This window comes from Rosa chinensis, chromosome 2, assembly GCF_002994745.2.
Source record: "Rosa chinensis cultivar Old Blush chromosome 2, RchiOBHm-V2, whole genome shotgun sequence".
NCBI classification, from domain to species: Eukaryota; Viridiplantae; Streptophyta; class Magnoliopsida; order Rosales; family Rosaceae; genus Rosa; species Rosa chinensis.
In genome coordinates this window covers 24,156,014-24,172,927 of record NC_037089.1, presented here as the reverse complement: position 1 = coordinate 24,172,927, position 16,914 = coordinate 24,156,014, and the positions used below count along the sequence as shown (strand labels likewise).

Sequence of the window (16,914 nt, the reverse complement as noted above, 5' to 3'; positions counted from 1 at the left end):
AGCGTTCTCGTGGGGGGGACCCAGTGCATCAGTCACTTGTTGTGGTTATACTTAGGTCACGTTTGGTTTGCTGAAAGTAAGCATCAGGAAATGAAACTTATTTCTTTCTTGTGTTTGAGATGCAAAAGGAAAAGAAATAATTTCCTGAAGGAAGGGAAAATAAGAGGGAAAGTGGTTCCTTTCAAACTTCAAAGGAATCACTTTCCCCTCTTCTTTCCTTGCATTTATTACTTACACTATATTATTTTATTACATCATTTACAAACTTTTTAGCAACTTTCTTGATAACTTTCCTTACATTACCAAACAACGGAATGAAAAGTTCTTGAGAAATTTCATTTCCCTTCCCATGGGAAAGACTAAGGAATTACTTTTCTTTTCGTGAACCAAACGAGGCCTTATATGGTCGATAATTATCTCATTTGAGAAAGACAAGATGTATGTTATCATAAATTATTGTATACATTCATCCTAAAAGTTGAATTCTTATATATAGTCCACAGATAACTCACGCGTGCAAGACGAGATGTAAACTATACATCTTAGAATGGAAAAATTTCACAAATGGTCACTCAACTATGGCTCATTCGACACTTTGGTCACTGAAGTTTCAAAGATATCACTTTGGTCACTCAACTATTACACTATCAATCACTTAAGTCACTTTGTTAATTTTTTTCATTAAAAAAAATTATAAAAAATACTCTTTGGGTGACTTAAGTGACTGACAGTGTAATACTTGAGTGACCAAAGTGATATATTTGAAACTTCAGTGACTAAAGTGTCGAATGAGTCATAGTTGAGTGACCATTTGTGGAATTCTTCCTCTTAGAATTGTAACTGTTGTTATTTTACGCGCCCAAGGGCGAGATGTGTGTTACCATAAACTGCATCCATTTAAGACCCTTCGTCTATATACGGTCGAGAATTTACTCACGCGCGCAAGGCGAGATGTAAACTACCATAAACTATCATATGCATTGTTCCTAGAACTTTAATGCTGTGACACAAAAAAATCTATCGTCCACATCTATTTCGACGGTTAGTTTTCGTGCGAGATGGCGTTACCATAAAAACAACATAATTTCAAAATTCCCATGGATAATTCCAGACCTGCCCTCTCTCTATCGGGGTGCGTATAAATTGTGAAAGAGGGGGTAGGTAGTGTTGGTTCCTCGTGTGAAAAACAAGATAGCATAGGAAGAGCCAAACTTGATTCTCAAGTCACAGAGACCCCTGGTTTGCCCCCTGTAATCGTCAATAGCACGACAACGGAAAAAGCTGGGGTATTTGGTCCAAGACCCGAGAGTCTTCTGGAGTGACTAAGCCCCCTGCCCTCGTTGGGCGCCACGTAAGGGGATCACATCACAGAGCACAAGAAGAAAAGAAAAAAAAAGCCTCAGAGCCCCAGGCTTTTTGAAAGTTGAAAACCCTCTGAAATTTGTGTGTGCCATCAATTTCTCACATTCCGCAGTTTTTTCTTTCTTTTTTCTCTCTGGTCTTGCTAGGGTTTTCTTGATTTGATTTTCCGTTCGATGCCATGAGGGGATCAAAGCCGGCCGGAATGTCTGAGCAGCGACGATTTTATCCGCAACCAGGGTCCCACCCACGCGCCGCCGTTCCGCGACGGCCGTTGCCTCGAATTCAGCGGCCGAATTTCATCGTTTATCTTCTGTCCGACAAACGGGACCTCCGGCGGCCGGACATCGAGGCGGTGATCAACCAGTGCAGGGCGAAGCCGGAGAATTTCCGGGTGAGTCCGGAGAACAACACAGTCGCGTCGATGTTCTACGCGCAGTGGTACGACGCGCTCGAAGCGATGGTCTGGCTGTGGGAGTCGCGGCTCGACCGGGTTCACAATTTCATGCCCAAGCTTGACGCCAACGACTCCGTCTCCACGCCGTCCGATAGCGTGGAGCTGGAGGACCGCCTGAGAGCCTTGTTCGCCGGCCGAATTAAGCAGTTAATCGACGGCGACGAGGTGAAGAAGTGTGAAGCAAAGCGCCAAATTTTGGCCAGAGAGTACGACCGAGTTCGTAAGCTGGCCAAGAGGCCTCAGAGGAATTGGGAGGACTTACCGGAGAAGGAGAAGAGGTGCAGAGTTGAGCTTGAATTGGTTGAGAGTAGGATCAGAGAGTTCAGGTCTGCTATGAACTGCTTGCTTGCTCATGTTGAAGGGAAAGAGTTGGAGGAGTATGGTGAAGAAGGCTTGAAGCTGTTTAAATTCGGCGAAATTCGGCCTTGGAGTCGAATTCAGAGGTTAATGGTGAGGGAGTGTCGCCGACTCGATGAGGGATTGCCCATTTATGCTCATAGGCAGCAAATTCTTGAGCAGATTACTAATCAGCAGGTATAACCAGTTCTGTTTATCAACCATGTCTGTTTATTTGAAGGCTCAGTATTTCGTTTTTATTACTGTGTTTAAATGCCTGGTGAATGAGCCACATTAATAGCTTTGTTAAACCTCACATGAATTAATTTAATCATAGCCGATTTGCTTTTATCCACTTCTATCAATCATCAATGTGACACATTTTATGAATCTGCAAAGAAATGTAAGTAATGTAACTGGATCAATTGAGATAAGACTTATCGGTCTTGTAGGTTTTTTTATCTTTCAAGCACTAACCAACAGTTGTAGCTCACTTTTGAGCCGCTTCACTTTAGTAGGTATTGACGACTAAGTACAATTTTCACAGGTCATGGTGTTGATTGGAGAGACTGGTTCAGGGAAGAGTACACAATTGGTTCAGTTTCTTGCTGATTCTGGAATCGCTGCTGATAAGTCCATTGTATGCACTCAGCCTCGCAAGATTGCTGCCAATTCATTGGCAAAGAGAGTCAAAGAAGAAAGTAGTGGGTGTTTCTATGGAGAAAGCACAGTTACCAGTTATCAGACATCGTCTGGACAGCAGTTGACTTCTAAGGTAACATATATGACAGACCACTGTTTACTGCAGTACTACATGAAAGATAGAAATATGACCATGATTTCTTGCATCATAGTTGATGAGGCTCATGAAAGGACCTTGAGTACAGATCTCCTTTTAGCATTGATCAAAGATTTACTGGGTCGAAGGCATCAGTTAAGGCTTATAATAATGTCTGCAACAGCTGATGCAGAAGTGCTTTCACATTATTTTTTCAACTGTAAAATCTTTCATGTAGTGGGGAGGAACTTTCCAGTTGATGTAAAATATGCTCCCTCTTTCACTGACGGAACTGCCAGTAATGTTGCTTCTTATGTTTCTGATGTGATGAGGGTAGCAAGAGAGATCCACAAGAATGAGAAACAAGGGACAATTCTTGCATTTTTGACTTCTCAGATGGAAGTCGAATGGGTCTGTGAGAAGTTTATAACACCTGGTACAATTGCATTGCCATTGCATGGGAAACTTTCTTTTGAAGAACAATCTAATGTTTTTCAAAATCACCCTGGAAAAAGAAAAATTATATTCGCCACAAATCTGGCGGAGACATCCCTGACAATTCCTGGGGTAAAGTATGTGATCGATTCTGGCATGGTCAAAGAAAGCAAATTTGAACCTGGAAGTGGTATGAATGTTCTCAGAGTTTGCAGGATCAGCCAGAGTTCTGCTAAGCAAAGAACTGGGCGTGCTGGAAGAACGGAACCTGGAATATGTTATAGACTCTACTCAGAATATGATTTTCAGGCGATGCCTCCATGTCAGGAGCCCGAGATCCGTAGAGTTCATCTTGGTGTAGCAGTTCTGAGGATTCTGGCTTTGGGTGTCAAGAATTTAAAAGAGTTTGAATTCATTGATGCACCTTGTTCTGAAGCTATAGACATGGCAATGAGGAATCTTGTTCAGTTAGGAGCTGTTAAGCAAAACAATGATGTCTATGAACTAACTCAAGAGGGTCGCGACTTGGTTAAATTGGGGGTTGAGCCTAGGCTTGGTAAATTAATTCTTGGCTGCTATCACCATAACTTGCGTAAGGAGGGCCTTGTTCTTGCGGCTGTAATGGCAAATGCAAGTAGCATATTTTGCAGAGTTGGTAATGACGAGGAGAAACTTAGGTCAGACTGCTTCAAGGTGCAATTTTGCCATCGTGATGGTGACCTCTTTACCCTTCTATCAGTGTACAAGATATGGGAAGCTCTGCCTCGAGAGAGGAGAAACACATGGTGTTGGGAAAACAGCATCAATGCCAAAACTATGAGGAGATGCCAGGACACTGTATTGGAATTGGAGTCTTGCCTTAAACATGAGCTCAATAGGATAATTCCTTGTAGCTGGCGTTGGAATGCGCATGTTTCAACTGATTGTGATATATACTTGAAAAAGGTTATACTTTCTTCCCTGGCAGAAAATGTAGCAATGTTCTCAGGATATGATCAAGTTGGTTATGAGGTGGCATTAACTGGGCAGCATGTTCGGCTGCACCCTTCTTGTTCATTACTGGTATTCGGCCAGAAACCTAGTTGGGTTGTTTTTGGTGAACTCCTCTCAAGTTCTAATCAGTATTTGGCCTGCGTCACTACCATTGATTTTAACTCTTTGTCTACCCTTGATCCCCCTCCTGTGTTTGATGTGTCCAAGATGGAAGGTCGAAAGTTGCAACTGAAAGTGTTGACTGGTTTTGGCAGTTGTTTGCTTAAAAGATTTTGTGGGAAGGGCAACAGTTATCTGCTTCATCTTGTATCTCGCGTCAGGACAATTTGCAATGACGAACTTATCAGCATTAAAGTCGATTATTATCAGAATGAGATTATGGTGTTTGCTACCCCACATAACATGGATAGGGTTATAAACCTTGTATCCGATGCATTGGAGTGTGAAAAAAGATGGCTGCGTAATGAATGCTTGGAGAAATGCTTGTATCATGGTTCTGGTGGCTTGCCTCCTGTAGCATTGTTTGGGGCTGGTGCAGAGATCAAGCATCTGGAGCTTCATAAAAGGTGTTTGACTGTTGATGTATTTCATTCAAAACTGGATGACATGGATGATAAGGAGTTTCTTACTGAGCTTGAAGAGTCTGCCTCTGGTAGTATCTGTGGTCATCATAAGTTCCCCGGCACTGGGCAGGAAAATGTTGACAAAGGAAAGGGGGCCAGGTTGACATTTTTTACTCCTGATGCTGCTCAGAAAGCTGTTGAATTAAATGATTCTGAGTTTAATGGTTCTATACTGAAGGTTGTTCCTTCACAGGTTGGAGGTGATCATAAGGTCTATCCACTCCTTGCTGTTAGAGCTAAAATTTTATGGCCTCGCAGGCAAAGCCACGGGTTTGCAATTGTTAAATGTGACATGGATGATATTTACCCCATGCTTGCTGATTTTTCTAACCTTGTAGTTTTAGGAAGAAATATTCGTTGTCAGCCTAGCAAAAGATACATGGACTCTGTTGTGATTAGTGGACTAAACAGAGATCTTTCTGAGAAAGAAATCCTTGATGTGTTAAGGACTGCTACTAGTAGGACAATCCTGGATTTTTTTCTGGTGAGAGGGGATGCTGTAGAAAATCCGCCATGTGGTGCATGTGAAGAAGCACTGCTAAAGGAAATATCACCCTATATGCCTAAACGGTACTCCCATAGTAGCTGCACTGTTCAGGTTTTCCAACCTGAACCAAAGAGTCATTTCATGAGAGCTTTGATAACATTTGACGGAAGATTACACTTGGAGGCAGCAAAGGCTTTAGAACAATTGGAAGGGAAAGTATTGCCCGGCTTCCTTCCATGGCAAAAGATGGAGTGTCAGCAGTTATTTCATAGCTCTCTGTCCTGCCCTGGCCCTGTTTATCGTGTAATAAAGAAGCAGCTAGATCCTTTACTTGAAAGTTTTACGCATCTAAAAGGTACTCCTCGTGATCTTGTTGCATTCTCTTTTCCAATTTATGAATTTTTTTTTCTAGATAATCATTTGTGGATTCTTCTGGTTCTGCTTTTCATTCTTTTGTATTTAATCAAGTCTTTTTCGCATGTTGTTGGGCTTTCGGGAATAGTTACATCTTTGGTTGTCTTGTAAATCACTTTTTTACAATATAAAACCTATTCTGTAGATTCATTATTGAAGCTGTTTTGGAGAATTTGGTTCTATAACTAGGTATCTCACTTTCTCAGTAGTAGAACAGCTATGCTTTTGGGATTTCTTTCGACTGAAGTTTTCTCCCTGTCTTTCTTCTTATAGCAAATTGAGGCAAAAGTGGTTTCTGATTGAATCTCAGAGGCATCCTTATTGTTTGGTAGATCCAACATCCAAGTGCATGGCCTATTTCGGGTTCACTTGGAGCTTTGACCACCACTTTTCACAGTCTAATGCTCTCTTCAGCTATATTCAGAGAGTCCACTACACTGCCATTAGATTAAAACATGATTTTCTGTGCTTGACTGCCAATTAGACTATCAAATATAGTTACAAATAGAGTTTAAGATTGTTTGCATGGCTTAATTTTTCTCGTTTACAGGTGTAGAATGTAATCTCGAGGAGTATCCTAATGGTTCCTGCAGAGTTAAGATATCAGCCAATGCTACAAAAACGATTGCTGATCTGAGGAGACGTGTGGAGGAGCTTGTGAGGGGGAAGACTATAGACCACCCAAGCCTCACTGCAACTGTTTTGCAGCTTCTGTTTTCCAGAGATGGCACCAGTCTAATGAACTCGTTACAGCGAGAGACAGGAACATATATCATTTTTGACAGGCACAAACTCAATGTACAGGTCTTTGGTGAAGCACATAAAGTTGACATGGTCAAGCAGAAATTGGTTGAATCCCTTTTAAACCTCCATGAAAGCAAGGTGCTTGAGATCCGCCTTCAAGGTAATGCTTTACCTCCTGAGTTGATGAAAGAGGTTGTTAGAAGGTTTGGGCCAGACCTCCGAGGGCTCAAAGAGAAGGTACCAGGGGCTGATTTTACTCTAAATGTACGCCGTCAATCCATTCTCATCCACGGAAGCAAGGAGTTGAAGCAAAAAGTTGAAGAGATTATTGATGAGACTGCACATATGGCTGGTAGTTTGACTAAGAGGATAAATAGGGAAGCTGATTGTCCAATCTGCTTGTGTGATGTTGAAGACGGTTACCGGCTTGAGGACTGTGGTCACTTGTTTTGTCGTTCATGTTTGGTGGAGCAGTGCGAGTCTGCAATCAATAATCATGATAGCTTTCCATTATGCTGCACTCATGAGGGTTGCAGGTCTCCAATTTTGATCACAGATCTCAGATCTCTTTTATCAATTGAGAAGCTGGAAGATCTGTTTAGGGCTTCGGTGGGGTCATATGTTGCTTCAAGTTGTGGCACCTACAGGTTTTGCCCATCTCCCGACTGTGCTTCAGTCTATCAGGTAGCGGCTCCTGGAACAGAAGGTGAACCATTTGTTTGTGGTGCATGTTATGCGGAGACGTGTACCATGTGCCATTTAGAACATCATCCTTACATGTCATGCAAGCAGTACAAGAATTTCAAGGAAGATCCGGATTCTTCATTGAAGGAGTGGTGCAAAGGAAAAGAACATGTGAAGAGCTGCCCGGTTTGCAGATATACAATTGAGAAGATAGATGGGTGCAACCATATAGAATGTCGGTGCGGGAAGCATATTTGCTGGGTTTGTTTGGCCTATTATGGAAGCAGCGATGAATGTTATGGCCACTTGAGAAGTGTTCACCTGGCAATCATTTGAATAACGGCTAGCTTATATTGTCGATGTAAAAGCAGAAAAATATAATATAGGTAATACACAGCATATATATATGTAGGTATAGTATTCTGCTTTCTGTACAGTGCTTGTGCTTGTACTCGAGAGTGATTGCTAGCTAAGTTTATGTCCTTTCAATCCAATTTGGATTTAAAGTATATGAAGTTCAGTTTCGCGATCCAAATTATCTGGCAAAATCCCATGAGTTATATATAGTTATATACATAAGCATGGAAAAGTCGAAATCTCGGTCTACTCGATTGTTCTTCATTACATGCTGATTGCAAAATTGCAGAATTTGCTTGCAGTTTCAGAAAGCTTGAGCCTTTCTATTACAGAATACTATCAAATATATACCTCCTTTTACTACCTTTACAAAAACCAGAGTTAGGAACTTATGATGACTCTGAAATGAAATATCTGCTGCCAAATGCAAACCCAACACCAGCAATCCCCAAACAAAGTGCCAAAGCTACAATCCAAGTCTCACAGCCACAGCATTCCTGATGTTCTTGTTCTGCAAATTGTGAATGCAGCTTCGAAACTTTTAGCTCAAGCAACCTCACCCATTGCCGGTAAGCAAAAAGCTCTTTCGCCTCAGCGAGCAGAGCATTGGAAAGACATTCCTTTTCCTTTGCCAACTTCTCAGCCTTCTTCTCTGCCTCCCTCGCTCTTGTTTGCGAAAGCCTCAAGGCTTTCAAGAGCTCCAGCTTCCCATAATTCTGATCGCCGTCTCCTCTATACATGTCGATTAACTCGTGGCTGTTTTCGTGATCTTCTCGGGCCATCATGCTGCAAATTCTGTTCATGGATGACACAACAGTCTTGTCTGCAGAACCTGTGAAGACTTTCATGGGTGGAGGAAGATCACAATTCTGTATAAGGTCCAAACCAGCAGACTTGGATAGACCCTGAAACATTTCATTCCCATCCACAGCTTTAAGATTCATCTTTGCGTTATTTGAAATCCACCCAGCCATTGATGCGGGATTCATATCATATGCTTAGAAACCCCAAGTGGGTTTTGATCAGACCAACAAATGGCCAAATGGGTTTGATCAGAAGTTGCTAAAAAACAATACAGAAGGTACAATTTGAGGTGCGGAAGGTTAAAAAAAATAAAATAAAAAAGAAAAAAAAGTTGGTAATGGTGGTGGGGTGGTTGGGGCTAAAGAGTGATGGTACCGCAAGAAACGGGGTCTTGGGATTTTACACTAGTTTAGGGGGATTGAAATTGTCTATGAATTGTAGAGAAGTTGCTTTTAGTTGAAGAGGAATTCCTTGCTTGATTGCTTAGACAACCATACGTAACAGAAATAACAAATAGCTATGGTGGGAGAGATTCCCCCACCCAAGAATCTGACGTCTCCACCTTTGTTCTTAACTCAGAGTTATGAGGAGTTTAATACATATATTAGGGAAAAGATTAGGTTTTAATGGACCATAAAATACTAGTCAATCATCACTGTCAAGGCTTTAATGGGGAGGATGATCCTCATATCCTCCTTTAAAATATCCCTCTTTTTCTCTCCTCACAATTTTAATTCCATTTTCACAGAATCCACTAGTCATTTCTTTATTGAGAAATTTTTGTTTAAAGGGGAGACATTGAATCAAGAAAATTGAGTTGTTGGGTCTTTGTTAAAGGAGAGCTTGAATGAATGAGATTTAAGAAAGATAAGAGAAAAGGAGATTGTTGGATGGATGACAATTGTTGGATCACATTCGATTGCCAATACCATGAGCATCCATTTATCCCTATAAATCTTGTAATTTTCGTATTATTTATGTCTTAACGAAGATATGACACTTTAAATAAATAACTATTACTAACACTTCTGAAAAATCATGCTACAGTGCTACACTCGTCTTTTACTTTTTTATGAGTTATAAAAATAATAACATTGCATAAAAAGAACGATCTGAAGAGAAATATGTCCAAAGTAGCACGTAATTGGCAGGCCATGAGCCTTTGTCCGACTACAATTCGCAAATATTTGATCACTGGCTTCAGTGACATAGTAGGAGAAAAATTTGAGAGAATACAAGGCAGAATAGGCATGCCCCAATGGGTCAATTGAAGTCACTCACTCTCTTTTCTTCTAATCTCTCGATTTATTAGTGAAGTGTCGTCTAAGGCTTCTTGTCTGAGCCATCAATTAGTGCCTCCTCCACCTCTTCTTCCACTTCCTTTACCTTGTGAATGATATCCTCAGCTAACTTAGCTTTCTCCACTGCTTCTTCGGCCAAATGTTCAACTGACTCCATAGCTTTCTTAAGCTTAGCATCATCAGGTAGCTTGTCTGCTACTTGTTCAGACACCTTCTCTACTTCCTCTGCTAACTCTTCCACAACCTCTGTCACGGACTCCACCGTTTCCATTGCGACATCCACCTTGCCTAAAACACCAATTCCAATCAGATGATCAAGCTTTCTTTAGGCCGTTCATAAGTTGTAACAACTCACATCTCCACATAGTCAGATATATTGGCTAATTCCAATTTCTACGGGATTCAAGGACTTTGTGACTTATTATGTGGAGATGCGAGTGTTACATGTTAAACTAAAAACAAATTGAAATACTAAATCAATGTAAATCAATGAGAAGACTTAAAATGTACTTTTAAGGGCTAGGAAGGGTCCCCCTTTGTGTCTAAAAGATGGTACTAATATGCTTAACGTTAATCCCAGTATCCAATGTTTCCTGCATACAAGGTAAACAGCACAGTTTCACTGAGAACTAGGCAGATACTTGAGCTAATTCATTGGCATTATGCAGGTCAGGGTATAGAACAATAGTCCAGCTAATCAATAATTAAGATCGGCAATGTAACAACATATCATCATCTCATAAGAGAACAACTCTCGTCTATGCCCACTATCAATGGCGGATCTAGGATTTGAAAATAGGGAGGGCTACATATTTATGTGTTTTTTAGTACAATAATGCACAGGTGTGCGAATGCAAGAGTGGGGAGATAAGAACTTGAGAGTTCAAGTGTTCAAAGATTGAATTTAGTCCGTAATTTAGGCATTTTTGCGAAGAAGAAGAATAAGAATTTATGATGGACGGAGAGAATGGAAGAGCCAGAGAGGAGTTTAACTTCGATAATTTGAGAGTTCGGGTGGCTTCGTTAAACAAACATACATATAAACAAAAAATATACATCATATATATGGTTTTTTTTTTCAACCCAAAAGTTTGTTCTGAATATAAAGCCATGGACAGGACGAAATAGTTAGCAAATAAACCCAAGCCCAATCTGCAAAGTTAACTCTATAAACTTGAATTGATTACTCGACATTCGAATGAGGCCAAGCTCCTGGCCGAGATATTGAGATAACACAACAATTGATAAAATGATAAGTATTGAAATCAATTAAACCCACAATAATTGCACAGCAGAAAGAAGACCCATTGATCGACCTTGATAAGTTTTGAAATCAATTAAACCCACTTACCCACGTCAATTAAACATTTAAACCCACATCAATTAAAGTATACATCTAATTTTTTTTTTAAGCCTAAAAATCTCGGACGGGCTCCAGCCCACCCAGGCTTCTACTTGGATCCGCCCATGCCCACTATGATGTATAAGATTCAAGAACAATAAGCTAAATAATATGCTGAAGAAAAAGTCACCAGGCAGAGAATGGGGATTTGGCCGGAACTTGATGAGGTTCTGGTGGAGAACTATCTGATGCATGAGACGTTGCCCTTCAATCCAGCCAAAATCTCACAGTTAGAGAAAGATCGATGAGATGAACATATACAATTAAGTAAATGGAGTGAAGCTAGCTTACTTTGTGATCAGTCTGTAATCATGGCTGGGTTTTCTTGGAACTTTGTTGAATGATGATGATCTTGGATTAGGAGTACTCTCATGGAGACACAGCAAATTAGTACCATGCGGGACTTGGGACTTGTGTTCTTGGCTTCTGAGGCTGGACATGTGAAGGTGGAAGCCATTGATGGTTGCCATGGATCAACTGGGAACTGGGATCTTTCTGAGAGCCAAACTGAAAAGGGCCTTTCTTTGCTAAACCAGGTTTCATAAAGGGACTGTTTACAACAGAGACAAAAATGTCTACTGTCATTTTGGACCTATATAAGTGGGAAGGATAAGCGTGGAGAAATTAAACATAAAACACACATGTTGATTTTACATCACCTAACTAGTAACTACTGGACAAAGAATATCGATATCTTCTGAGTGATACATGATGATCTGAAATTCTGAATTCTGAATTCTGAATTCTGAATTCTGAATTCTGAAAGGCGCATTATTTAATTTAAAAGAGTGAGTGTGGAACCCATTTGTGATTTGACTATTAAAGAACACGTATAGAAAATTTTGCTTCAATCATAGAATTTCATTATATCATTTTGTTCATGTCGTTGTTGTTATTCTTGTTTTTTTATTTTTTTTTATTTTAATTTCTGAAAATGAAAGATTAAAATGTAAAAATATCATGTAATGTTGTGAAGACAAATATTATTTTTTCATACATTAATATTATTCTTTGATAACTTCAACACGATATGCGCGCATGACACGTACAGATACAGGACAGAGATTTCTAGCTTTTCCACTGTCATTTTATTTGATTAACAGCAAATGGTACAGATCCATGTAACATTGCTTAAGTTTCTTTGCATTCATCCCAACCCCTTTTAATTAAGGGTTCTTGACCCAAAGCACATAATCAGCTGGCCAATTCTTTCCCACATACACCATCAAGAGTTTTTAATTCCCATCTACCCAATTCAGTGTTAAATTAAAAAATTATAGCTACTCATTCAGACTCTCTCTCCTCCGTGCATCTCTCTCCCCTCTGCGCGTCTTTCTCTCTCTCTCCCCCGTGCGTCTCTCTCTCCTTTATTTGGTCGGACTCGAAGTTGTCGATAGGGTGCTTGACGACGACGTTTTGGTAGTGGTAGGTGGAGGAATGGTCGGAGTCATTGCTGTGGGACTGGGCTTCACCGCCGGAGGCACCTCAAAGTCGCTCCTAACCTCATCGCCTCCTCTTCCCCCCCCCCCCCCCCCCCCCAACTGAAGCCAAAGACGCTGCTCGAGAACTCCTCGAAGTCGAAGACAACCGCGACTCTTCTGTTCATCGCTGACAGCCGCACGGCTCCTCTGTTCGTTGCCGGTCTGGGATCCAAGCCACAATATCGAGTGCCTTCTGGTGGTACTGGAAATCGATGATGTAAATCAATTCTGGGTGCTCAAATCATTTTTTTTTTCAAGTAATGGGGCAGAAGGAAAGGAAAAAAAAGGTTTTGAATTGATGTAATCTCCTCGTTTTTTTTCTTTAATCCAAGTTTTATTTGTCTAATTTTAAGAAGATTAGTTCTCATTCCGGTGACTGAAAGTTCTATTGGGGAGCAATAGATATCAATTGGGGGGCAATAGACTATTGAGGGCAATAAACATTTCCGGCGACTTATGGGATCTTCGACGACCTCTTTGGGAACCTCTGGCGAGATTTTCAGAAAAGTTCGCTGGGCGGCGGCAGGTGAATGAAATCCGGAAAAAGTTGGCCGGAATCCGATGACTGAAATCCGACTACCGGTGACCGGGACTCCGGCGAAGTCTCCTATGGTTTCTCTCTCTTCCATTCTCTCTCTCTCTCTCTCTAAGTAACAAATGGGTGAAGGTAAAATGGTATTAAAAAAAAAAAAAACAAAAAAAAAAACTTAATGGGGTATTAAGGAAGACTTCCTTAGAGTGTTTTGGGCAAGGGAGAACTAAAAAAAAAACTTAATGGGATAAGTGGGGAAAAAATCCCTAGAAATGGGGTAAATTGACAAAAACCCTTGAATTCACTATACTAAAGCTCACCTCCCAATTTACTGTTCCGTTGAACAATAACTCTACTTATGAATAGAGCCTTTACATTTTTGCCTTCACTGTTTCTCCTGTACTTTTCCGGATTTGCCCTCACATTCTACCGCTTCATAAATATACAACTCAGCTACAAGTGTAGACTTTAGCTCTCTCAAATATTGCCAAAATCCACTGCTTCCCTGCTTCATCGATATAAGCTTCTCACTTAGGATCAATGTAGGCTTCTCATCTAGAATACGATAGCTGGGGAAAAGAAAATGAGGGGGACGAGAAAGCTCTCAGGTAATTCCTTTTATGCGTAGATCGATTCTTTGCCAAATTTTTGTTATTCGTCCTCAATTTTATTTTATTAGTTCTTGTTAATGTTTAAAGTTCAGCGGTAACTAAACCTTTACTAACGCTGGTCCGATTGGTGGACCGCCATCAATGATACTCAGAGTTCCCGCTACTTGTCAAGTAAAATACAGAGGGCGTCAGAGGGAGACCGTGCTGGGCGGTCTTCTCTTCTCTGATGCCTAAGTTAGTCAATGTATTTATGTTGACAAAGTAACAGTAGGTAAGTATTAATTGAATAAATCAATGAGGAGAGAGGAGAGAACCTTTTATAGGTGAGGAGGGAACTGATCTTCTCCATTTTTTTGATGTGGGACTTATGTGCTTTAGTCCCCAGCTTCTGCAGCTACTGATGCCAACTTGGCGTTGGCGCGTGGCGGCGCGTCAGCAGCGATCTGAAGGAGAGCCAGGGCTCAGGCGATAGCCTATTTAGCTGTGTTTCTGTAGGTCTAGTACCGCTAGTGGTAGCATGAGCGTGGCTCATTATAGCTAATTATGCTTGTGAATGCCTATGTAAGTACAGTTCCGATATTCAATCTTTATCTCAATTGTTCAACTTTGTATGTGAGTTTTGATATTCACTACAGTTTTGCTATAGTGACGCTCTGCAAGTCCTTCCGCTACATCTTCTATTGGTCTTTCTTCATTCCTATTCGATGGACCCTCTGTTTCAGTCTCCTTAGATCGCTTCATTGAAATTTTAAACTCTAATTTCTTTCCTGAAATTTTAAACTCTAATATTTTATATTTTTCAAAAAATAATAATGTATTAATAAAAAATAATATTTTATTATTATGAAAACTGATCGAATCATTAACGGATTGGATCGACCTAAATCCGTATTTAATTCGTTAAATAAACAGGTTAACTGATTCGGATCATTAACGGATCAAAATTTTCAATCCAAACCCGTCCAATAACCACGGATCCGGATCAAAATCCTGTCCATTTTCAGGTCTAAGCGTTAGCGGATGATCAAGATCAGGGGCACTTCCTACACAATGTGATGACTTCTTTGGTATTATCCACCCCTAAACCTCCGGAGGGTAAGCTACACCGGTCGGCCGGTATTTTCGATCGCATTGACAGCCCAATTTTGTGTTTTTTGTGTGTGTAGCTTGTGTGTTAAGTTTGGCGCTCTATGAATGGTAAGATTGGTTATTGGTTTTACGGAACCAAGCTATCAAGTAAATCCCACGTGTTTTCGAATCATGCATCTATTTTCGAGTTGGAAAATATTTTAAAGTTTTTCGTTCTTTTAATGAAATAGTTGAAGTACGTTTTCATATTGGGCAGCCGAAAGAATTATTTTATTTATCGATTTTAAACCTAGCCAGGGTGAAGCTTTTATTGAGCAGCGAGGACGAACGCTCACCCCTACAACAGTGTGGATGCAGGTACTATGTACTAGTACGGGACAATTGCAGACAGAACTGGGTGTGCACATCCCCAATTACTCAATGCACACCCCCTATATCTTTTTGTCATCAAACTTCCATCTATACCCCTCCTCATTAATAAATAAATGAAAGGGTGGTTTTAGTTGGACCTCCAAATTTGCTATTTGGACCTCCCATACTTAGTACACCTCTAATTTACTCTTTAGAATACTTGAAAAGCTAAGTAGATCTCTTTATTTTTACCAAAATTCCCTTGAACATGAGATACAATAATCTGTGACTCTATTTTTTAGTACTGAAAAGAAGAATGAATCAAAATCACATTATATTGCTCTTTATGAGTAAGTCTCTCCTCCAGAAAAATTAATCAGAGGGTTGGTTCTCGATCTTGATATGTTGTTGGAATCTCTTTGAATTTGATAAAAGAATGATTTCAAGGTTTTTGGGTTGGAAGATCGAGTAATAACTATATCATAATATTCAATTAATTTAGTTTAAAAAAATTCCAAATCAGATTGTTTTGAATTTACTTTTGTACAAAATGATGGGCCATGTATAGAAATTATTATTTTTACTTAATTATTTTAGGTAAATTATAAAAATATATAGGCAATATAAGGAAATTTTAAAAAAAAATTAATTGAATGTTATATTTGGTTGGAGGAGGTAAGAAGAGTATTTATTATTCCCAAATTCCAAACCCTAGCCTCCTCTTCACGACATCCCAACCTCCCATCACCGAAAGCATGGCATCCATCGAGGATGTTACTGCAAGCTTTGCTGCTTCGCTCGCTCTTGCGGGCTCTGACGTTGTCGACATCTCTCACCTAAACGATGGCAGCAACAGATCCAACTCTCAAGCTTTTCTTCTAGCCAAACCTTTGACGAAGAAGAAATATGAAGCTGTGGACCTTCAACGCCATTTCCAGTGAATTTGGGCCCTTGATGGAGGCTTCAAAGTGCAAGCCAGCATGCAAGGCCATTTTGTGTTTACCTTTGATTTGAAGAGAGACCGAAACAAGGTTATTCGTGGAGGGCCATGGTACTTTAGCAGATCTCCTGTATTGCTGCAACAATATGATGGGCTTGCGGATCCTCTTGCGGTTTCCATGAATCATCTCTTCTTCTGGGTCAAGATTTCAGGTATTCCACCTGCCCTAGAGGATAGGAAAACTATTATGAATGTGGCTTCCATTGCAGGTAAGTATTTGGACTTTGATAAGAAGCTTTTAAATCACAAAGGCTTGATTAGGGTTCATGTAGCCCATGCTATATCCCAACCTTTTTTTTTCTGACACGTATGTTGAAACTGATCCCTGGTGTGGTGAAGGAGATTACATATTTCTTTGAGAATTTACATGAAAAGTGCAGGAACTGCAATCTGATTATCCATGAACAGGATGTCTGCCCTCTTGGGGCTGCACCAAAGTTACAGTATAACAATGAAGCACAGGTTGCAATTGGGACCTCTCTGCATACTTACTTTCCAGGCCTCTCTGATCTCCGCTTTCATAATGGGACCTTTTGGTTTCACGGAGTTCAATCCCCCATACTGCCATCTATTGCTCGAAATCTGTTTGGTGCTCCATCTGTGCACAAACCTAGATGTCCCATTGTCATTAGAAGTGAAGATGTGAGGCCTGAAGCGTAAATACTGTGCTAGCTTT

The 16,914-nt window shown here is 40.4% G+C and overlaps 3 protein-coding genes across 3 annotated transcripts; 1 reads left to right on the top strand and 2 right to left on the bottom strand.

Annotated features, from left to right (window-relative positions):
* Positions 1-1,166: 1,166 nt before the first annotated feature.
* LOC112187705 (ATP-dependent RNA helicase DEAH12, chloroplastic) lies at positions 1,167-7,848 on the top strand. Its single transcript, XM_024326593.2, has 3 exons — positions 1,167-2,350; positions 2,700-5,823; positions 6,433-7,848. Exons 1-3 carry the CDS (start codon positions 1,541-1,543, stop codon positions 7,644-7,646), a joined length of 5,148 nt encoding a protein of 1,715 aa, XP_024182361.1. The 5' UTR covers positions 1,167-1,540; the 3' UTR covers positions 7,647-7,848.
* Positions 7,846-8,779, bottom strand: LOC112183964. The gene has a single exon (XM_024322279.2). It carries the CDS (start codon positions 8,654-8,656, stop codon positions 8,057-8,059), a length of 600 nt encoding a protein of 199 aa, XP_024178047.2. The 5' UTR covers positions 8,657-8,779; the 3' UTR covers positions 7,846-8,056.
* Positions 8,780-9,553: 774 nt separating this feature from the next.
* Positions 9,554-11,802, bottom strand: LOC112187706. Its single transcript, XM_024326594.2, has 4 exons — positions 11,466-11,802; positions 11,305-11,379; positions 10,283-10,365; positions 9,554-10,060 (listed from the first exon to the last, which is right to left on the bottom strand). The coding sequence occupies exons 1-4, from the start codon at positions 11,642-11,644 to the stop codon at positions 9,795-9,797; spliced, it is 603 nt and encodes a 200-aa protein (XP_024182362.1). The 5' UTR covers positions 11,645-11,802; the 3' UTR covers positions 9,554-9,794.
* Positions 11,803-16,914: the final 5,112 nt, after the last annotated feature.

Bases quoted from the DNA above. Each gene is read 5' to 3' on its own strand.
- LOC112187705 (XM_024326593.2), top strand. From the start codon at position 1,541: ATGAGGGGATCAAAGCCGGCCGGAATGTCTGAGCAGCGACGATTTTAT. The intron at 2,351-2,699 runs GTATAACCAGTT...CAATTTTCACAG, and splicing joins AGCAGATTACTAATCAGCAG to GTCATGGTGTTGATTGGAGA. The intron at 5,824-6,432 runs GTACTCCTCGTG...TCTCGTTTACAG, and splicing joins AAGTTTTACGCATCTAAAAG to GTGTAGAATGTAATCTCGAG.
- LOC112183964 (XM_024322279.2), bottom strand. From the start codon at position 8,656: ATGAATCCCGCATCAATGGCTGGGTGGATTTCAAATAACGCAAAGATG.
- LOC112187706 (XM_024326594.2), bottom strand. From the start codon at position 11,644: ATGGCAACCATCAATGGCTTCCACCTTCACATGTCCAGCCTCAGAAGC. The intron at 11,380-11,465 runs GTAAGCTAGCTT...GCTGGATTGAAG, and splicing joins GATTACAGACTGATCACAAA to GGCAACGTCTCATGCATCAG. The intron at 10,061-10,282 runs GTACATTTTAAG...TTGGTGTTTTAG, and splicing joins ACCCTTCCTAGCCCTTAAAA to GCAAGGTGGATGTCGCAATG.